Below are 18303 nucleotides of genomic sequence, written 5' to 3' on the forward strand. Positions count from 1 at the left end.
TTATCCATAGAAAACATTGATACATTGTACATACATCAACTAGTTCTTTCGGTCTATATTACATGTCTTATTACAGAAAGTACTGATCGGATATACTGTCCAAAATTAAGGATACCACACGAAGAAAAAGTAAAAGTTACCCAATTACATTAAGTAAACATCATTTTCTTAAAATGGTCAAGCATAAAGATTAGAAGACAATCTTGGCTTGAGGAAGACTTCGAGTGGAGTGGCTTTCAGATTAGTAGAACCAAAAGTACCCGTCATGTTGATCTCCTCGTCTAAAAACTTTTCAATCTCAAATCCATGTAAGACACTAGCAAGTGTAAGCTTCGTGAATCGGAGGGCGAAAGAAATTCCAGGACAGATCCTTCTACCGCCACCAAAAGGCAGCAATTCAAAGTGCTTTCCTTGAACATCGACCTCTTTATGTTCGTCTAGAAACCTTTCAGGCCGAAATTTCGATGGATCAGCCCAAACTCGGGGGTCACGTTGGAGTTTCCATATATTCAGCATAAGACGTGTGCTAGTTGGGATGTGGTACCCTGCCACCGTGCAGTCCTTGACCGACTCTCGCGGTGGCATTAGCGGCGCCGGTGGCTGGATACGCAATGTTTCCTTGATTATGGCTTGAATGTAGGGTAGTTTTTCAATGTCTGATTCTTCCACTAGTCTTTCTTTGCCGATGTGTTTGTCTAATTCTTCTTGAGCCCTTCTGAGGGTGTGCTGATTGTTGAGTAGTAAACACAAAGCCCATGTGAGAGTTACGGTCGTTGTATCGCTTCCTCCTAACATCATTGTCTGCAAAACCCATGGAGTCTTGATCATTTTCATGGTAACATTTTCTTTACTGTGTCAAAGAAATTCTATTTTAAATTTAATTTACCAGATTCAAGTATTTTATATGGTAATAAATTATATTTATCATGTGATTGATTTGTTGTTTGGAAAAAAATTAATTAACAAATTATACTATAAAACACAATAAGATTTATCCAACTATTAATTTAAATATGCTCTGAACAAGAAAAAATTCTTACTGAAATTAGGTGTGGTTGAATGAAATCAATCAAACAAGTGTGATACACCTGTCATGTGATTAGCTATTCTTGAATTATACACAAATCACAAAAGAAAATTTATTATATTTGTCATACAATTAGTTCAGATTTGATAAATCTTATTTGAGTTTCACCTAAAAAAATTTCATCCAAGAGTGCATTCGGTTAAATATTGTAAGTGACTAAGATTTAATTAAAATCGTGATAAATAAATACTATTAACCACAGTAAAATAGCAATAATATGAACTATTAATCAATATTTATCATGATTTTAGCTATGACCAAAATATTTGCTATAATTTTGGGCATGACTAATGTTTTGGCCTCATTTATAGAATAATCATTGCGTAACTTGTGGTTAATTTATATTCTCTTTTTTTTTTTTTCTTTTGATTATAGTAATTAACTATGACTAAAAAATTGTATTTGTTTTAATGTCGCACCAAGTAAACAGGACCAAAAAATAGTTCCACATTAAACTTAAAAGGCTTAAATATATTTTTGGTCCTATAATTTTAACACGTGGTATTTTTGTCCTTTATTTTTTTAGGATTGCAAAATAGTCCTGAGACTTTTAGACATTTTACAATTTTGGTCCTTATGCCGAATTTTTCAAAAGTGGCAGGAATAAATCATGTGCACCTCATGATTTTGACATTTTTATCCTTTATCTTTCTAGATATAAGAATTCTGTAACTTTTTGTCATTTCACAATTTTGGTCATTTTTGTGCTGAATTTAATAAAAATTATCGAAATAAATCATGTGCCATGTATTTTTTTTTTTTAATTTTCATCCATATTGACAAAAGTGAATTAATCAGAACAAAACCCTAACTTAAATGGACAACATGAGGCGCACATGATTTATTACAGTGACTTTTACAAAATCTAGCATCGAAAGGACCAAAAATTGCAAAAGATCCAAAGTTACCGAACTTTTTTACAATTATAAAAAACAAATAATAAAATTTCCAAAATACCAAAATTACATGGCAAAAAACATTTAAAACATTAATTCTATTAAGTGTATAAACTACTTCTTTTTAAATATCATTTTGTGTTCCCATGCATGTGAAATTCAACATAAAATCAACCAAATTATCAACAAAAAAAAACAGAAAAAAGAAAAACATAAAATCAACCATGAGTAGTAGGAATTCCAGAATTAATCACAATTTAAGCTTTAATTTTTTTAAAAGATTATAGTAATATCTTTTGAAATTAGATTTAATAAGACAAACACTCTCTCGTTTACCGGAAAAAAGACGAACACTCTCTCTTAATCTCTTTAACAAAAATATTAATATATTCCTTCGTAGGCTGTCAGTGTACTTACCTCATAGGTTTGCTTAGAAATTTTTACTTCTGAGAGGGGTGTTACAAAGGTGATTTTGTTACCTTAGCACATTGAGAATATTTAAAAAAATTTAAAAAAAAACAATAAAGTATCAATTACTGATAAGGAAAAATTCAAAAATCCTCTCCCCCCCCCCCCACAAGGGTATATGATAGCGTGTTGATTGAGATTTTAGGTTTGGAAAATATATTTTTTGAACAATTTTGCCCTTCTCTTCTATCTAATATATATATTATATAATAAATAATTTTATATAATTTAATAAATCTAAAAATAATATATAAATATTTATTAATCATAAAATATTATTTTATATGTAAATGTATAGTTATATTTTTTTTAATTAAATTTAAAAAAAATAGCAATGGCAGGTCAGCCGCAGCCGCTGCAGAGGGAGGGCGCAGCACACCACTGCACGTGGCCTAGCAGCAAGGGCGATTGCCCTCGCTCAGATTTAAAAATATTGAATATGTTTAATGGACTAAAAACTAATTTTTTCTATATAAAAAATTTAATTTTATATACTATAAATATATTATAGATAGATATATTTTAATAGACCCTAGTTGACCAAGTTGATAGGGGGGACATTTTAGTTATTGTCCCTAAAAAATTAAGCTCAAGTTGATAACGCGTCGTATGAGTTATTATTCACAATATAGGGATGAATTTTGATACTTAAATTTTTACAGGGGTCTTTTTGATACTTTATAGGAGTCAAAATAAATTTAACTCATTTAAAATTATTTTAATTGAGCAAGAATTGCTACGACAACTATTTCAACTTCTATAAGATATAAATTACAATTATAATGTCATCAAGTATATTTATAATTGTGAAAAGTTTTAAACCTTCGTATTTGTAATTAAATTTAATTTTCAAATATAATTCACTTTTAATTTTATTTACCTGGCAAGTAGCTTTGGTTATGGTATCAGCATCATACTGAGGGAACTTCCCAGCAACCTCATCAGCAACACGCATCATCTCCGCCATGAAGCATTCATCTCCGTCAGAAGTTGTCCTGTGTTTCTTGTGCTGTTCCAGCCATCCTTGTAGTAAACTATCAAAGTCTTTCCCCGTCTTCTTAAACGGCCTGCTTATTCCTCCCAACCAATCCAACCACTTCAAATACGGGAGCACATCAGGAACAGTCAGAACCCCCATCGCCCTCAGGAACTCCCTTGTCGTCTCACGCCATTTCTCATTAATCTCTCCCGAACCCTTGTTCTCACTCCCTACGACATTCCCCGCAACTATTCTCACCATCACTTTCAAGCTTAGGTCCCCGAAGGATTTCCTTATCTCCAACGGCGTTGGCGGCTTCCCGTCGCCGTTATTGACGCATGAATTATACAAGGATCTCATCAGGGCCCTGATTTCTGCTACGTATAAATGTCCAAGCGCTTCAATCTTGCTGTTGGACAGCAGCTTCTGAACGGAAATCTTGCGAAGCTCCCGCCAGTATGGGCCGTATTTCCCGAGCGCGGACATGGCGTAATCGTAGCTCATATGCTGCGTCGCTGAAGTTTTGGGCCGATCGCAGAAGATCATATCGTTGGTGGTGAAGCATTCTTTTGCTATTTCCCAACTGCTCACGACCATCGCGGTGTGCACTCCCAATCGAATGCGAAAAATCGGACCGTATTTGTCTGCCATGTCTGACAGGATGATGTGAGGTAGCTCGGGCCCGGAAAGCAAACGCAGGTGGCCGATTACAGGCCATCCTCCGGCTGCAAGTGGAGGTAAGTTTTTGGCGAGAATTCTTTTATTGCCTCTGCTTATTAGAGAGTAGAAGGGAGTAATCAGAAGAAGTACGAGTAGAGCAAGCAAGGCCGCAAGCTGCCATGTTAACAGCTCCATTTCCAGGGTTTGCTTGATTCTTTTTTCTGTTTACAGTCAATTACGTTCTAGATGGTAGTGGCTCAAAAGCCTTTTTAGGTGTTAGTCCAATTTTATTTTGTTTGATCAATTTTGCTGACAATCAACGTTTCAAAATTTTAGTCAGAATTTTTGTTATGAATTATTTCAGTTCATATATATTTTGCGATGAAAAGAATATGTACGTAATCTATTTTTTAAAATTTATTAATTAAAGCAATATATAAAGGGTGTTAGTGTAATATTTTATAGAGAATATTTTCGTAAATTTTGAATTTAAATTGGATGTACAGTTGTAATTACGATTATAATTTTAAGAAGCATAACTCTAATATTATAAAAACACAAAATATTTATATATTTTAGTATGAATTCAAAAAAATATTAATATAATTTATCTAAAATATAATATTAATTTTTATTAAGAAATGAATTGGGGTGATGATGAGAGCTTGAAGATAAGGAAAGATTGGAGAAAGAGATGACGCCAAGGTTGAACATTTTCGTCATAATTATGTTGTTGGAATTCAATATCGAACGACACAGCACGGTATTAGCCAGACAACTTTTCTCTGTTTATCTTATCTATTTTTAGAGATAAAACATCACGATTTCTGTTGTATATATTTGAAGCGGTGTGTTTGTTTTTTAGCTTATAAACAATACAGGATGGATACCAACATGGAGAGCTTCATTTCTACGGATAATATATCAAATGATGTGGTGGGCAATATGATTGTTACTCTATTATGTAAGGCGTTGTCTGCTTTAATTCTATATTAATTTTATAATATTTATTTTTGAAAAGATGTCTATTCATGCAGAAAAATAGTCTTGGGTTTATCAAATTTTTAGTTTAGAATCGATACAAGGTACATAGCAACATCAATATTATAATGAGATTATTTAATTTGAATCAGTAAGTGTGACATATTCTATACAACGCATAATTTTTATTAGTAAGTGTAACACATCCTATGTATGTACATAATTTTTTTATAATATTTTAAATAAAATAATTTTTTAAATCATATTATTTAACTTTTTAGAGCTGAAAACGGCCTAAAATATATAAAAAAAAATATACATATATATATATCAGCTAAAAATGAATAAGGAAAAAAAAACTACCAAAAGATAGTTATGAAAAATCATGATGAGTGGAAAAGTTAAAATAATAATTTAATTTTAAAAAATAAAAAATTAACATACCAAAAAAATTAAAGACACCAATAGCGTATTCTTCAATTCTATATAGTCCTAGTAAGTGTTAGCACATTCTATGCATGTGCACCGTTTCAATAAAATATTTAAATATTTTCTAAAATATAATTTTTTATAGAATTAAAAAAATTATCTAAAATATATATTATATATATAGAGAAGATAAAAATGAATGGGAAAAACATTACTAAAAGATTAGTTATGAAAAATTATTATGATTGGGGAGGTTAGAAATAATTATTTAATTTAAAAAAATAAAAAAATAGGGTGATTTTCAGTTATATAGATAGATAATTCTTTGATCGGATTCTGAATTCTTAAAATGTTAAATATTTTTATTAAGATGGAAAATTTTAAATTGTTAGTTTGAATTTTTAAGATATCGTTTATTGATTAAAAATATAATAAATAAAGATTTTTTTATACTAACAATATTAATTTAGTCACCTGATTTTATTAGTTATTGCGATCTTATTATCATACACACTTATTGCAATTTTGGTCCTGTATCGATGAGTGATTGGCAATTTTGGTCCTCACACTTTTGAGGTGGCAATTTGGTCCTATATCTTTTAAACGCTCACAATTTTGGTCCTTCAACCTAATCTATGATCATTTTACCCTTTTAATGAAAAAATAACCATAGTCCACTACATGCTCTAAATTAAGCCCAATATGCTTCCGAAATAAATGATGATCTTATTTTGACCATCTTGTTCCCTGATATTCCGAGTTCTCGATTTTATGGAGTTCTTTCAATCACACTTGGCTCCTTCAGCATCTTAGGGCGTAAAAGTACTCTGATATTGAGACTTATCCAAATTTTGGACGAACAGGTTGAACAAAAATCTTGAATTTATTGAAGAAAATTTAAAACATTAAATTGATATTGTCTTCCTATGCTGGAGGAGAACTATTTAGCCTCTCATAGATAAGAGGACTACACTTATGGGGAAATCCCCATGAACTGAAATTGCTAACATTGAAAACTTTAGAAGACTCAAAATATTATGTGATGAACAGTTGAAGAAAATTTTCGAGGATCACTCTCCAATCCCAAGTTTTTTTTATTTATAATAGCCCGCAGACTTCGATCACGAACTTTAAACGTGTTTTAGATGACGCCATTGTGTTAATCACCTATTTTGACTTTTTACTTTCTTGTTGTGGTCATTATGGCTTGTATTGTATGTGCTTGTCAACTGGTATCCTTTACTTTTCTGACTGTTGGCTCTTTTGGCATCTTCTGCAAACAATCTTTCTTTTGATTTTTTTCATTTTGAGATTGTACCTCGCTCTGTCATAATCCTTTCCTTTACCCTTTTTTGACTTTGGTTTGAGTTTCATTTGGGTTACCCGAATTTTGCTTCCAACAAGGGTTTTTCTTATTTTTCATAGCAAGGAAATGTGGTTATGCTGTTGTGCAACATCCATCATGTTACATGCCTTCTTCCTTGTAACCTCTATTACAGCCAGCTTATTATTTCAAACAAGCATTCTTTTCTTCTCGAATATGCTATCTGCAAACTCGATGTTTTTCCTATTTTAGAGTTTAACAGAAATGATCCATTTAATTTATTAAAAAAAAAATTAAATAGATACTTGACTTTGCTCATCTCACTGAAACAGACCCAGAATCCCCAAACTCTTCTGATAGATATTTCATCTTCATTGAGGTATGATACCAGTGGAGCTTCTCTTGTGGCAGTCTTGACTTTGTTAAATGATACCATGTGAGGTCACTGCAACTTGACAAAATAAAATGCTGAATGAAACCCCTTTTTTTTGTAATTTTTGAAGTTACTGAAATTAACTTTAGTTCCAAAATATATCATCGTTTTAAGTGATGATTATTTTTTTCACATACATCATATGCCGCCCCACTAATGCATTCGAAAGTTTTGAGATTTTTGAAAATCCTGGTGACACAATATAAATTGAAGCAAGTGCTCCACAATCATATCATTCTCGGACTTTTTCTATTTTCGACCCTTCAAGCACTCAGATCCAATTATATTTTTCGAATGTGTCTACTACGAATCTTGCTTGTCCTTTGCGGAAAACTAGTTTCTCCCACATTCTTTGTGGTACATCTGCCAAAGAGATCCAAACCAATCCAACTACTTCAAATACGGGAGCACATCAGGTACTGTCAGAACCCCCATCGCCCCCAAGAACTTCGTTATTGTCTCATGCCATTTTTGATTAATCTCCCTCGAGCCCTTGTTCTCACCCCCTACAGTATTCCCCGCAACTACTCTCACCATCACGTTCACGCTCAGGTCCCGGAACAACTTCCTCATCTCCAGCGACGAAGGCGCCTTCCGGTCGCCGTTGTCGGTGCATGAATTATACAACGATTTCATCAGGGCCCTGATTTCGGTTACGCACAAATGTCCAAGCGTTTCAATCTTGCGGTTCGACAGCAGCTTCTGCACGGAAATCTTGCGAAGCTCCCGCCAGTACGGACCGTATTTCCCGAGGCCGAACATGGCGAAATCGTAGCTCATATGCTGAGTCGCAGAAGTTTTGGGCCGATCGCAGAAGACCATGTCATTGGTGGTGAAGCATTCTTTTGCTACTTCCCAACTGCTCACAATCAGCGCGCTGTGTACGCCCAAACGAATACTGAACATCGGGCCGTATTTGTCTGCCATGTTTGACAAGATTATGTGAGGTAGCTCGGGCCCGGAGAGCAAACGCAGGTGACCGATTACAGGCCATCCCCCGGCTGCCTGTGGAGGTAAGTTTTTCGTGACAACACTTTTGTGGCCTGTGCTTATTAGAGAGTAGAAAGGAGTAATGAAAAGAATTAAGAGTAGAGCAAGCAAGGCCGCGAACTGCCATGGCAACAGGTCCATTGTGTTGCGCTGGATTTAGTGGATACATATATATATATATATATATATATATATATAAAGAAAGACAATAATCATTTTATGATATTGCAAATAAGCAAATTATTCTCTATAAAACTAGTAATTTATCTCTCTATATTTTAAAAAATGCAGCAATTTACCTTTTCAGTATTTTTTCAAAGTGAAGCAATTTACTTTCTTAAAATCATTTTAAAAAATATAAAATGATCAAATTACTTCATTCTAAAAAGCACAGAAATAAATTACCATTATTTTTTTATAAAACAGTAATTTATTCATTTATAATATTATAGAGAGGTAAATTACACTAAATCATATATATACAGTGAGCAATGCAAAATCGAATTGCAACAGAGTCAATTAATAATGATAGTTGGATATTTTGGTTCCGAGTAGTCAATTACTCATTATGTGTTAGTCCAATGTTGTGATCTTTTTGTGACAATGAACGATTAAGATATTAATTTCAGCATTTTGCCCAATGAAGCCTAACTTGATCAGAAGAAAATATATCTTCGATCATAAGTTTAAATACCATCAATGTGTGTGGTACGTTATTAATCTATTTTAAATTTATACTATATTAATAATAGTTGTTGACAATACAAATATATCGATAACAAATACTTGTTATTACTAAGTTGTAACTTACAAGGATCACTAACTGCTTTTAGTGACGACTGTATGCACAACTTTATTGTCACTAATTCTTGCTAATTATAATTTCACATAATAATGACTATTAAAACTACAAAATTATTTATTTTTTAGGGTTAATTATATTTATCTCTTTTGAAAAAGTAAAATTACACTTTTCCCCAAGAAAGATTTAAAATTACACCTTCATACACTTCCTCTAAGAATTCACTATTTACACCGAGCCCATGTTGTTACGATTTGGATAAGAAATTAATGACGTTAGGAAAAATATATTACATAAATTTTTAATTTTATCTCTCATTTAACATTTTCATTTAATGATTTCGTACTTATAAAAAAAAAAATATAATAAAGTTAATCTCTCTCCGTACATATTATCCTTTTATAAGTACAAAGATATACATAAAAATGGGCCAAAATTAAAAATTTATATAATTTTTTTTTTTTTTCTAAAAAGTCCAACATTTTTCATTCGAATTTTAATGGAATGGGTCAGGTATAAAGGAAGAATTTTCGGAAGGAATGTAACTATAAATTAAAAACTTTTTGAGGGAAAATATAATGGAGTTTAAGTATAATTAACGCTATTTTTTAAAGACTAAGTCAGAACTAATTAGAGATGAAGAAGGTAGGTATATATTAATTAGATTTTATTAATAATGCTAATATAAAGTACGAGCCCTTAATCAATAATTTCCTGCTAAATTTTCAATATACGGTAATACTTACCCATTGAGAGACCCGTCGGGAACTAAACAAAGCTGTAAACATTAAAACAATCGAACTACACTTTCTCGGCTACCTAATTTATTAACTGGCCCGATAGTGTTCCTCGGCTGGTAATACAGGCCCAAGTCGGCTGAGTCCGGAATCTGGCCCGACCACCCGGTCCACCTCATTTACACTTTGGGTCTCATGAAGTTGTAATGTCTACTTTTACATTAATTTTTTATTACCAAGTTTCGTTTAAATGAAATTTTGAAAATTTTAATTTGGAGTTATTAGTATACTTAATCAGTTTTTTAATTTTATTGTAATGAATTATATAATGAATTATTTCTTTTAAAAAAACAAAAAAACAGAAGAACATCGAGCTAGTTTGGTTGCGATTTTCAAATATGAATTAATCATCGATTCATTCATGATATCAAGAATGTTGTCGTTGTAGTTTTGAAATTGGAATTTGAGACGGCAGACAAGTCTATTACAAATTTTGTCCGCGAATCATGTGAAGAATGATGATGTAAGAGAAGTCGTCGGAAATCTATCGCAAATTGTGATTATTTTTGCAACAATTTTCGACAGTCTGCAATTTCAAGAGATTTCCGTCAAAAACATTCGATCCCATCGTAATAAACTTACTTCGTTTCCCTCCAAAATGGAGCCAAATTTTCTCAGACTTTGCAACTGGCGTGCCGTTGCAAAATTTTGGCAATTTTTTTAGCAACGGATTTTGCATTGTACTCATTGTAATCCGTCATAAATTTGCAACGTTTTGCGGCAGTCAGAAATATCTATTGCAATAAATTTATTTTTGTTAGTGATTCCCAAGTGGATTTTATATACACTCACATTTTCAATTGTCTTGCATTCTTATCTAAACCCATTGACGTAAAACTATAATTTAAGTAAAATGCACATAATTTTCGTACATTGACACAATACGCATTTTTTCTTCAATGTCAAAAGATATATATTCAAAAAAATATCACAAATAACATATTTAAATACAAATCAATGTTGAAATTAAAAAAAAATTGAATTCTTACATGATTAGTGATGCATGACTTGTTTCAGTTTAGGTATGATAATTAAAATGTACCAACATCACAGATTCAATATAAGTAAGAAATTAAAAAAATAAAATTAGATTCTTATAAATAGAGAGATAGAGCTAATTGTGTGTGTTGAGATCTTGTAGGAAAAATAGTATTTTTAGTCCCATAACTTACAAAAATTAGCACTCTTGGTCCTCATCCACTTTTTCATCTACAAATTTAACGATGTAGGTCACATGCCTAGCATATCGCTATTAAATTTTTTTCGTTAGAGAAAAAATTAGTTCTTTTTTTAATAGTATCTTATGAGTTCTTCATTTGCCCTATATAATTCACTTGTGGAATACATGATTCTTTATGTTGCTTCTACTTGGCTTAACTTATAAAAATATGAAAAAGATAGGATTCAATTTTTGTGAAAGAAGAGATAAATCTCTACATTTTTTGCTGTAATTTCCTTCAAGATTTATTTTTTTCACTCAAATATATCATTTTTTTTTTCAAAAATGGTCAATTTTCTCTCCAACCAAAAATACTTAACGATCACATCTAGACACGTGCGCTACACCGTTAAATTATAGGCCAAAAGTGCTAATTTTTGTAAGTTAAAAAACTAAAAGTGTTAATCTTGTAATGAATGAGACCGAAGTGAAACAGATCTAACTTATGAGATCAAAAATATTATTTTCCCATATCTTGATAAAAGTGAAAGGATGATTTCAATATAAAAAGGTGTTTGGAACTAAAAAAAAAAAAAAAAAATGACCATCGGGATATAATAATTATATTTTTGACAGATTTTGACACTAAACCAAGTTATCAATGTTATTTTAACATTGCAAGACGAAAAATTCATAAAAAAATACGTCGCACATTTGTGTGAAGCCTTACAATAGATGGTTACTCATAACAAAAAAGTCACAATATGTGACGGATTTTGCAACAACTTTCCAACGTTGGCCAACTTCAAGGACAATCCATCAAAATTTTCATATTTATCTCATAGAAATCATAAAAAATTAGCAGCATGGTTATAATAACAATTTGCATGAAAAAATTGTGAACGAGAGAAAATTTGCCACAACCATAGCCATGTATTGGGACGGAATATTGTTCCACCAATTTCACAGTGAATTTGTAATGGAACTTATCTCAAACGGGCGGTCACAAAATTTTGTCAATATTTTGCAACATGTTTTGCTCTATTGGGACTTTTTATTCCAAATCTGTCTCAGTATCCGTTTCAAGTGCGATGATTTATTTTAATCTCAAATTTCCATGCCTAATAAATTATTTCTTTTTTAGTGTAAGACCAGAGACAACGCAGAGGCAGAAAAGCTACAAGTTAATAACGACAAATTTGGCTAAGTTTAGTGCAATTTTAGTCTTGTATTTATAGAATTTGGCAATTTAGTCCTCCAACTTTTTGGTGTGGCAGTTTGTTCCTCTAACTTTTAAATATTTGCAATTTTGTCCTTTTAGCCAAATTAAGGTCCATTTTACCCTTCCGGGGTGAGCACATGCAATAAAAAATAAAAAAGAGTGAAACACGGTAGAGGGGTGAAATCATCTAAAAAACCTTCAAATATGCCGGAGGACTAAAACTGAGACTTTTTGGAAATTTATGGAACTAAATTGCCAGTGCCTAAAGTTAAAGGACTAAATGCCATTCACCCTAAGTTACAGGACTAATTTTACAATTAACCCTATTATGAATATTCTATGGTAGTCTTGTAATACCAAAATAAAAATTACAGTCAATTAATTTTGCCGCGATTTTTTATTTTTAATTATGATATTACAGTTGCTATTTCATACTATTGGTTAAGACAAATTGATCATAATTAAAAATAAAACACCGTGGTGAAATTATTTGACCATGACTGTTGAGCAATTATTAGCTGCTATGTTTTAAACGAGGCTAAACCATTAACTACAGCTAAAATTAAGCTATAGCAAATATTGATTAACCGAGATCAAAATTTAAGTTTTCGTATCAGTTCTGTTTGACCATATATATAGACATAATTTTCAAGTCGTTGTAGTGATTTATAATATAGGAAATAATTCTTTTTTTTTTTTAGTATATTCATCCTCGAGATTCTTCAACTATGTACTTTTCCAGATATATACTCGTTCTTGCAAAATTTCTTGAATTTCTCTGCTCAATTAGATCATTAATTCACAAAAATCAATAATGTCCAAACAAAAAAAAAATAAAATTACGGAAATACAGATTTCTCTTATAAGACTCTCTAGCTAGCTAGGTTTAGCATTAGTCAGAAGCATTAATTAATTAAACAGTCTAATCAAGGTTTAACATCTAAGAAGGGAGGATTTGGAGCGGTCCATTTGCCAGTTTGACCTTCCTAGGGTAAATTCTAGATCGAGCAGCACATCAGGAGAAGACAAGCTACTAAGATTGTCTAACTTTTCCTTGTCTGCCGACATTTTCTGGGCTGTCTCATCTCCATTTACCTACATTAATCATAAGAAAAAAAATAAAAGTTTTATTACATGAATTCTTTAGGATGCATGATCATCCATCGTTATAGGTATCGAGATTGTTTGGACATATAGTCAAATTACATACCTGAATTGCATCAATTCCTGCTTGGAAATCAGTAGACAGTACTTCTTGTTGACTTGAGGGACTTGGTACAAGGTTGTCTGGAGAAGATGACCATGAAGCCCTGCTTGCAGGAGATTGAAAGCTGAGCAAATTAGCGAGGGAACTTAATATTTATATATATACATTTTAACAAGATATGTAATCATATGATATTATTGAATTCACTCCAAAAACGAAAAAATGAGTTATAAATCATGGAAAATCAATAACATCTACTCTACGAAACTCTACGTTTGAACCCGATTAATCAACTTTCACGTTAGTTTTAGTTATAGCCTCAGAAAATTAGTCATGATTTTTAGCTCTGTATGATGTTTTAGCCTCTCTTGCAAAAGTAATGATTAGTAATCGTTGTTAATTAGTACTCGCTACGATTTTTTATTTTTAACTAAGAGAACTAACAAAAAAACATCATATTCCGCAATGATTTTCTTTGTATTTCTTGTTACATATGTATGAATAGATATAAATATCGTTGTGGTATTTGATGGGGTTATCTTATGATCCCTCAGCCTCAGCCGTCCAAAAATGAAGTCAACAAAGTCCAGCAAACATTTACTTGCATTCAAAACATTAGTGTGTCTGACCCCTACCTTTGCTCCAAATGTCACCCTAAACCTTCTCCATTACAACATCATCGAGATTCCAACCTTCTCTTTGACTTTTTAAGGTACCTAGAACTTTGTACGACTCCTATGAAACATCGAACGCGACGTGAGATGTTTTTGAAGCTTCATTACCTCTTAGATGCCATTGGTAAAATACAATCACTACCACCAAACAAACCCTACCCCGTATTCATTGGTATCAATGTTTCCAAACTCCCAGCAATTTAAATCCCATTATCTTCACACATTCCTTAAGAAAAGCATCACATTTCACCCAAAAACTATCACCAATGTGTCTTAGAATGTCTTCATTTATTTAATTTAAAAAAACTTGCATTGATGAAGAAAAATTCTTACCCGAATAAATAAAATTTAATTCAACACATAAATTATTATCTCAAATTGGAGAAGAACCGAGAGGATACTATTAAATGTCCCTGTTGATCTGACCAGACATGACCTAACATCGGTCAATTTAAATTTCTTTCGGAACATGATGAAAGAACATGTACAACGCACCACGACAGATGAAATTAAGTGGATAAAGTGAATTATAATGAATGGACTCACCTCTGAGCAATATGTTGTAATGGAGGAGCATTTGTTTGCAATGATGATGGAGGTGGTAATGGGGTGAACATAGTGGGAGGAGTGGTACTAATATTATTACAGTCAGCATTTTCGTCGTCTGTCCGGTGCAATTTCAACCCAATATCTGTCTGTCCCTGACCTGCAAATTCCATATCCATGGAGAAATAATTCATATGCGACATAAAAAACAATGATGTATTGTGCTTTGTTTGGGGCTTGGGAACAAAGGGATGGAAAGCAATGTCGCCCCCAAAATCATCAACAAAGCGTACAAACAAAGAGAATAATGGAAGTGGGATGGGGAATGGGACCTTTTTTGAAGGGGAAAAAAGATCCAAATTTTACCTGTTCCTTTGTCAGTGCTCTTCACTGTTCTATACATCTGCAAGAGAAATGAATTGAACAGAAAAGGTTGTAAGAAACAAGTCTACATTGGTAAGATTACCCTCTGGCCTCTTCCTAGGGAAGATGCCCTTTTGTCCCAACCCTCTTGTACTCTACTTCTTCCACTTCACATGACTCAAGAGAGTACAACCATGTAAAGCCCTCATCATTACAGGTGAAGAAGTACGAAATGAAGGGGGGGGGAGGGAAAAAATTTACAAGAATTAAAGCCCACCTGCAAGTGACTCTTCACGTGAGCTAGGGTTAGATCTTTCACATTCATCAGCTCTAGTACAGACTTCGGTGTTGCTCCTGTACATTGAATTCATGAAGAAATGGAAATTAATGTTTCTGTCAGCATACCGACAAGAATGCATATATACAACTAAATTACATTTCGAATTCCAACAGTAAACCCAAGACTTTGAAACTGAAACATACTTAGTAAAAGAACAAATCAAAGTATTAATTATAAGCTCCACATACGTTCATGGCCGCCGAGAAGCTGAACTGCGTGGACGAAATGGGCATGAAGAGTTGAAGTCCATCTCATTCTCGGTGCGCGGACGCTTCTTTTGATGGCAGACATCATTCTTGAATTAGTTCTCTTGAACTCGCGGCCGCCGTATATTTGAGGCTGATAGTGATGATAGTGCCGCGGCATTTGCAGGGGCGGAGTGTGGTTTAATGATAATCCCGCAGCCATTTCAAACCCTAGGCTCAAAGTGGGCTCAACGGGTTGATTACAGAAACTCCTTTCTGCATTCAAGAATCCGTTTTCATGGCTCAAATCGCTGCCGCTGCTGCCGGAATCAGTGGTGGAGCTCCGGTCAGCGCCGCCGTAGGGCATTTTCAACAGCCCATTGTAGTCATGCGTTGTTTCCTTGTACTGATGACAGTTGGAGACCGAGGGTGGACTGATCTGTAAAGAGAGATCAGGCGCTGTGGAAACAGTACTGTTTGCCATGATCATCTGGTTTGAGCTAAAGTACATTATTTGTGAACAAAGCAAAGGCTGAACTGAATAGAAATCAGAGACACTGTAAACAAGAGAGAGAGATGAGAGAAAAGCTGGAGACTTGGGAAAGAGGGAAGAGCTGGAAAAGGTAGAGGATTATATATATGGGGTTTGTGATTATATCATGAGTAGCATATGATTTGCATGGCTCTCTCTCTCTCTAAAAAACACAGCCACGGCGTGTTGCGTGTGAGAGAGAAAGGGAGGAAGAAGTAGGCTTTTCTGGAAGCTAAAAATAGGCTTTAGGGTTGATAAAAAAAGAATGGAAAAGATGAGAGAGTTGTTAAAGGGAGCTGCAGAAACTACTCCAATTTCCTCCCAATAATTGCTGAGAAGAGGAAGAAAAAAGGGGTTTTCAGGCAAGAAAAAAGTCGGTGAAAAAGTGGAGTTGTGTATTTAAGGAAGCAGAAGAATCAGATTTATCTTCAGACAGGAAAGAGATGGGGGGGGGGGGGGTTTGCAGACGGAAAAGGGAGATACAGAGTGCAGTGGAGATATAATGGAGGCTACTGCAGGGAAGAATGGTTGGTTTAATTTTCGAGAAAACAAAACGAGTACTGTTTTTACATGGAATATTGGGAATCCTCATTTCTCTAATTAATATTTATATATGTAATTATAAATAGATGGATGGTGCCCCCCCCCCCCCCCCCCACACCCCTCCTTAAATTTCTATTCTTCCATATTCTTTATGTTTGTATATATCAGACATTAATATTTCATTTTTTGGGTTTTTCTTAATTCTTACAAAAAGTTTGATTATTTTTCATATTATAAATCACTAAAAATGCAGTCATAATTAATTAGTATTTATTATAATTTTTACTTTTAACTATAACAAAAATCATATTTCATTTATGTTTGGTATCATGGTGAATATTTTTAAGTAATACTTTTAGTTGTAAAGCGAGAGCAATGGTAATTTGGCTAAATGCAACTATTGTAATTTGGCATCTTAATTCCTCATCTTTTTAGGGTAATAAATATGTCTCGTACTTTTTTTAATTTTTGCTATTTTAATCCTTTAATCCCAAAAATTTGAAAAAAATTACATATGCCCCATACATCTCATCAGATCACTTTATATTTATAAAAAAAAAATAGAGATAGAGAGAATTAATTGTATCCAAAGTTGAATTATTGGTCTAATGCAAGAATAAAATCAAGAACGATAAGCAAAATCTTAGTTTTGACTTTTGACTTAATTTCTTCATTTTACTTGCATAATTTTTGAGTCAGTTGCAAGGTCGACTTTCTAACATGCCTACTTTTTTATATCTTTATACAAAAACAAGTTAAATATTTAATTTTGAGCTATAATATATTTGAAATTCGAGATGAAAGTATAATAATCACCCGTTACATCCCGTATAGGAAAAGTTATATAATTTTAGTTTTTTAATTTGGTGGGTGATATTTTTGGTCTTGCACGAATAGATTTTTTTATAATTTAGTCCTTTAATATTAAATTTTTGGCAATTTTAATTATTTTTTGATCAATTTAGTCAAAAATTACTGTGACTTACACATGACCTAATTAAGTTGTAATTATTATCCTGTAGATTAATTCGTGCAGGACCAAAAACTAGCATTTGTAATATATGTTTTGCAAGTCTAATCAATTCGTGAAGGATAAAAATATAATTTTTCCGCGTGTATAATATATTTTTTTAAGAAAAAGGAAAAAATAAAACTACAACTAAGATAGTGTAGCCAGCTAGGCGAGCATCCAACATTAATAACGATGAGTTTGAGCGTCTTATAAGTTTCAATGTCTTTCTTTTAACGAGACATCTTTTCAAAATAAAACTGAAACTCATATACAAAATTAGAACAGACAATATATCGATCGAATTCAAAACCACATCACAAAACATTTCTCTTAAAACTTACAAATAAAAATTAATTCTTAGGAAAAAAAATTATCATCTTAAAAGAACTTTTTTTTTAAAAAAAGACAAAAAAAACAAATAACAACTAATCACTCCCCCTAAATTTTCAAGGATTACGTGAAAATACAAATTTGAATCAAAGCTAGGCTTAGTGTGCACGTTGGTAAAGATCTAGCTGTACACGTGGGAAGGGGAGTGGGGGAAGACCAAAAGGTGTGTGTTGGTGCAGTGAGAAAAATGTAGGGAATAAAAGGAGGAGGAGTGGGCGAGAGAATAAGAAGAAGAAATGAGTGTCAGAGAGGCGGCCGGGGCTTCTGGCGACACCCGCCCTCTC

The 18303-nt window shown here is 32.8% G+C and overlaps 2 protein-coding genes across 2 annotated transcripts; both read right to left on the reverse strand.

Annotated features, from left to right (window-relative positions):
• LOC105166207 (strychnine-10-hydroxylase) lies at positions 1 to 8403 on the reverse strand. Its single transcript, XM_011085474.3, has 3 exons — positions 7652 to 8403; positions 3332 to 4316; positions 1 to 801 (listed from the first exon to the last, which is right to left on the reverse strand). Exons 1-3 carry the CDS (start codon positions 8386 to 8388, stop codon positions 178 to 180), a joined length of 2346 nt encoding a protein of 781 aa, XP_011083776.2. The 5' UTR covers positions 8389 to 8403; the 3' UTR covers positions 1 to 177.
• Positions 8404 to 12980: 4577 nt separating this feature from the next.
• Positions 12981 to 16539, reverse strand: ATS (Homeodomain-like superfamily protein). The gene is made up of 6 exons (XM_011085476.3): positions 15546 to 16539; positions 15295 to 15371; positions 15021 to 15057; positions 14655 to 14814; positions 13438 to 13537; positions 12981 to 13322 (listed from the first exon to the last, which is right to left on the reverse strand). Exons 1-6 carry the CDS (start codon positions 16051 to 16053, stop codon positions 13161 to 13163), a joined length of 1044 nt encoding a protein of 347 aa, XP_011083778.1. The 5' UTR covers positions 16054 to 16539; the 3' UTR covers positions 12981 to 13160.
• Between the last annotated feature and the right edge of the window lie 1764 nt (positions 16540 to 18303).

This window comes from Sesamum indicum, linkage group LG7 (assembly GCF_026168435.1).
Source record: "Sesamum indicum cultivar Baizhima isolate 11 linkage group LG7, ASM2616843v1, whole genome shotgun sequence".
Classification (NCBI taxonomy): Eukaryota; Viridiplantae; Streptophyta; class Magnoliopsida; order Lamiales; family Pedaliaceae; genus Sesamum; species Sesamum indicum.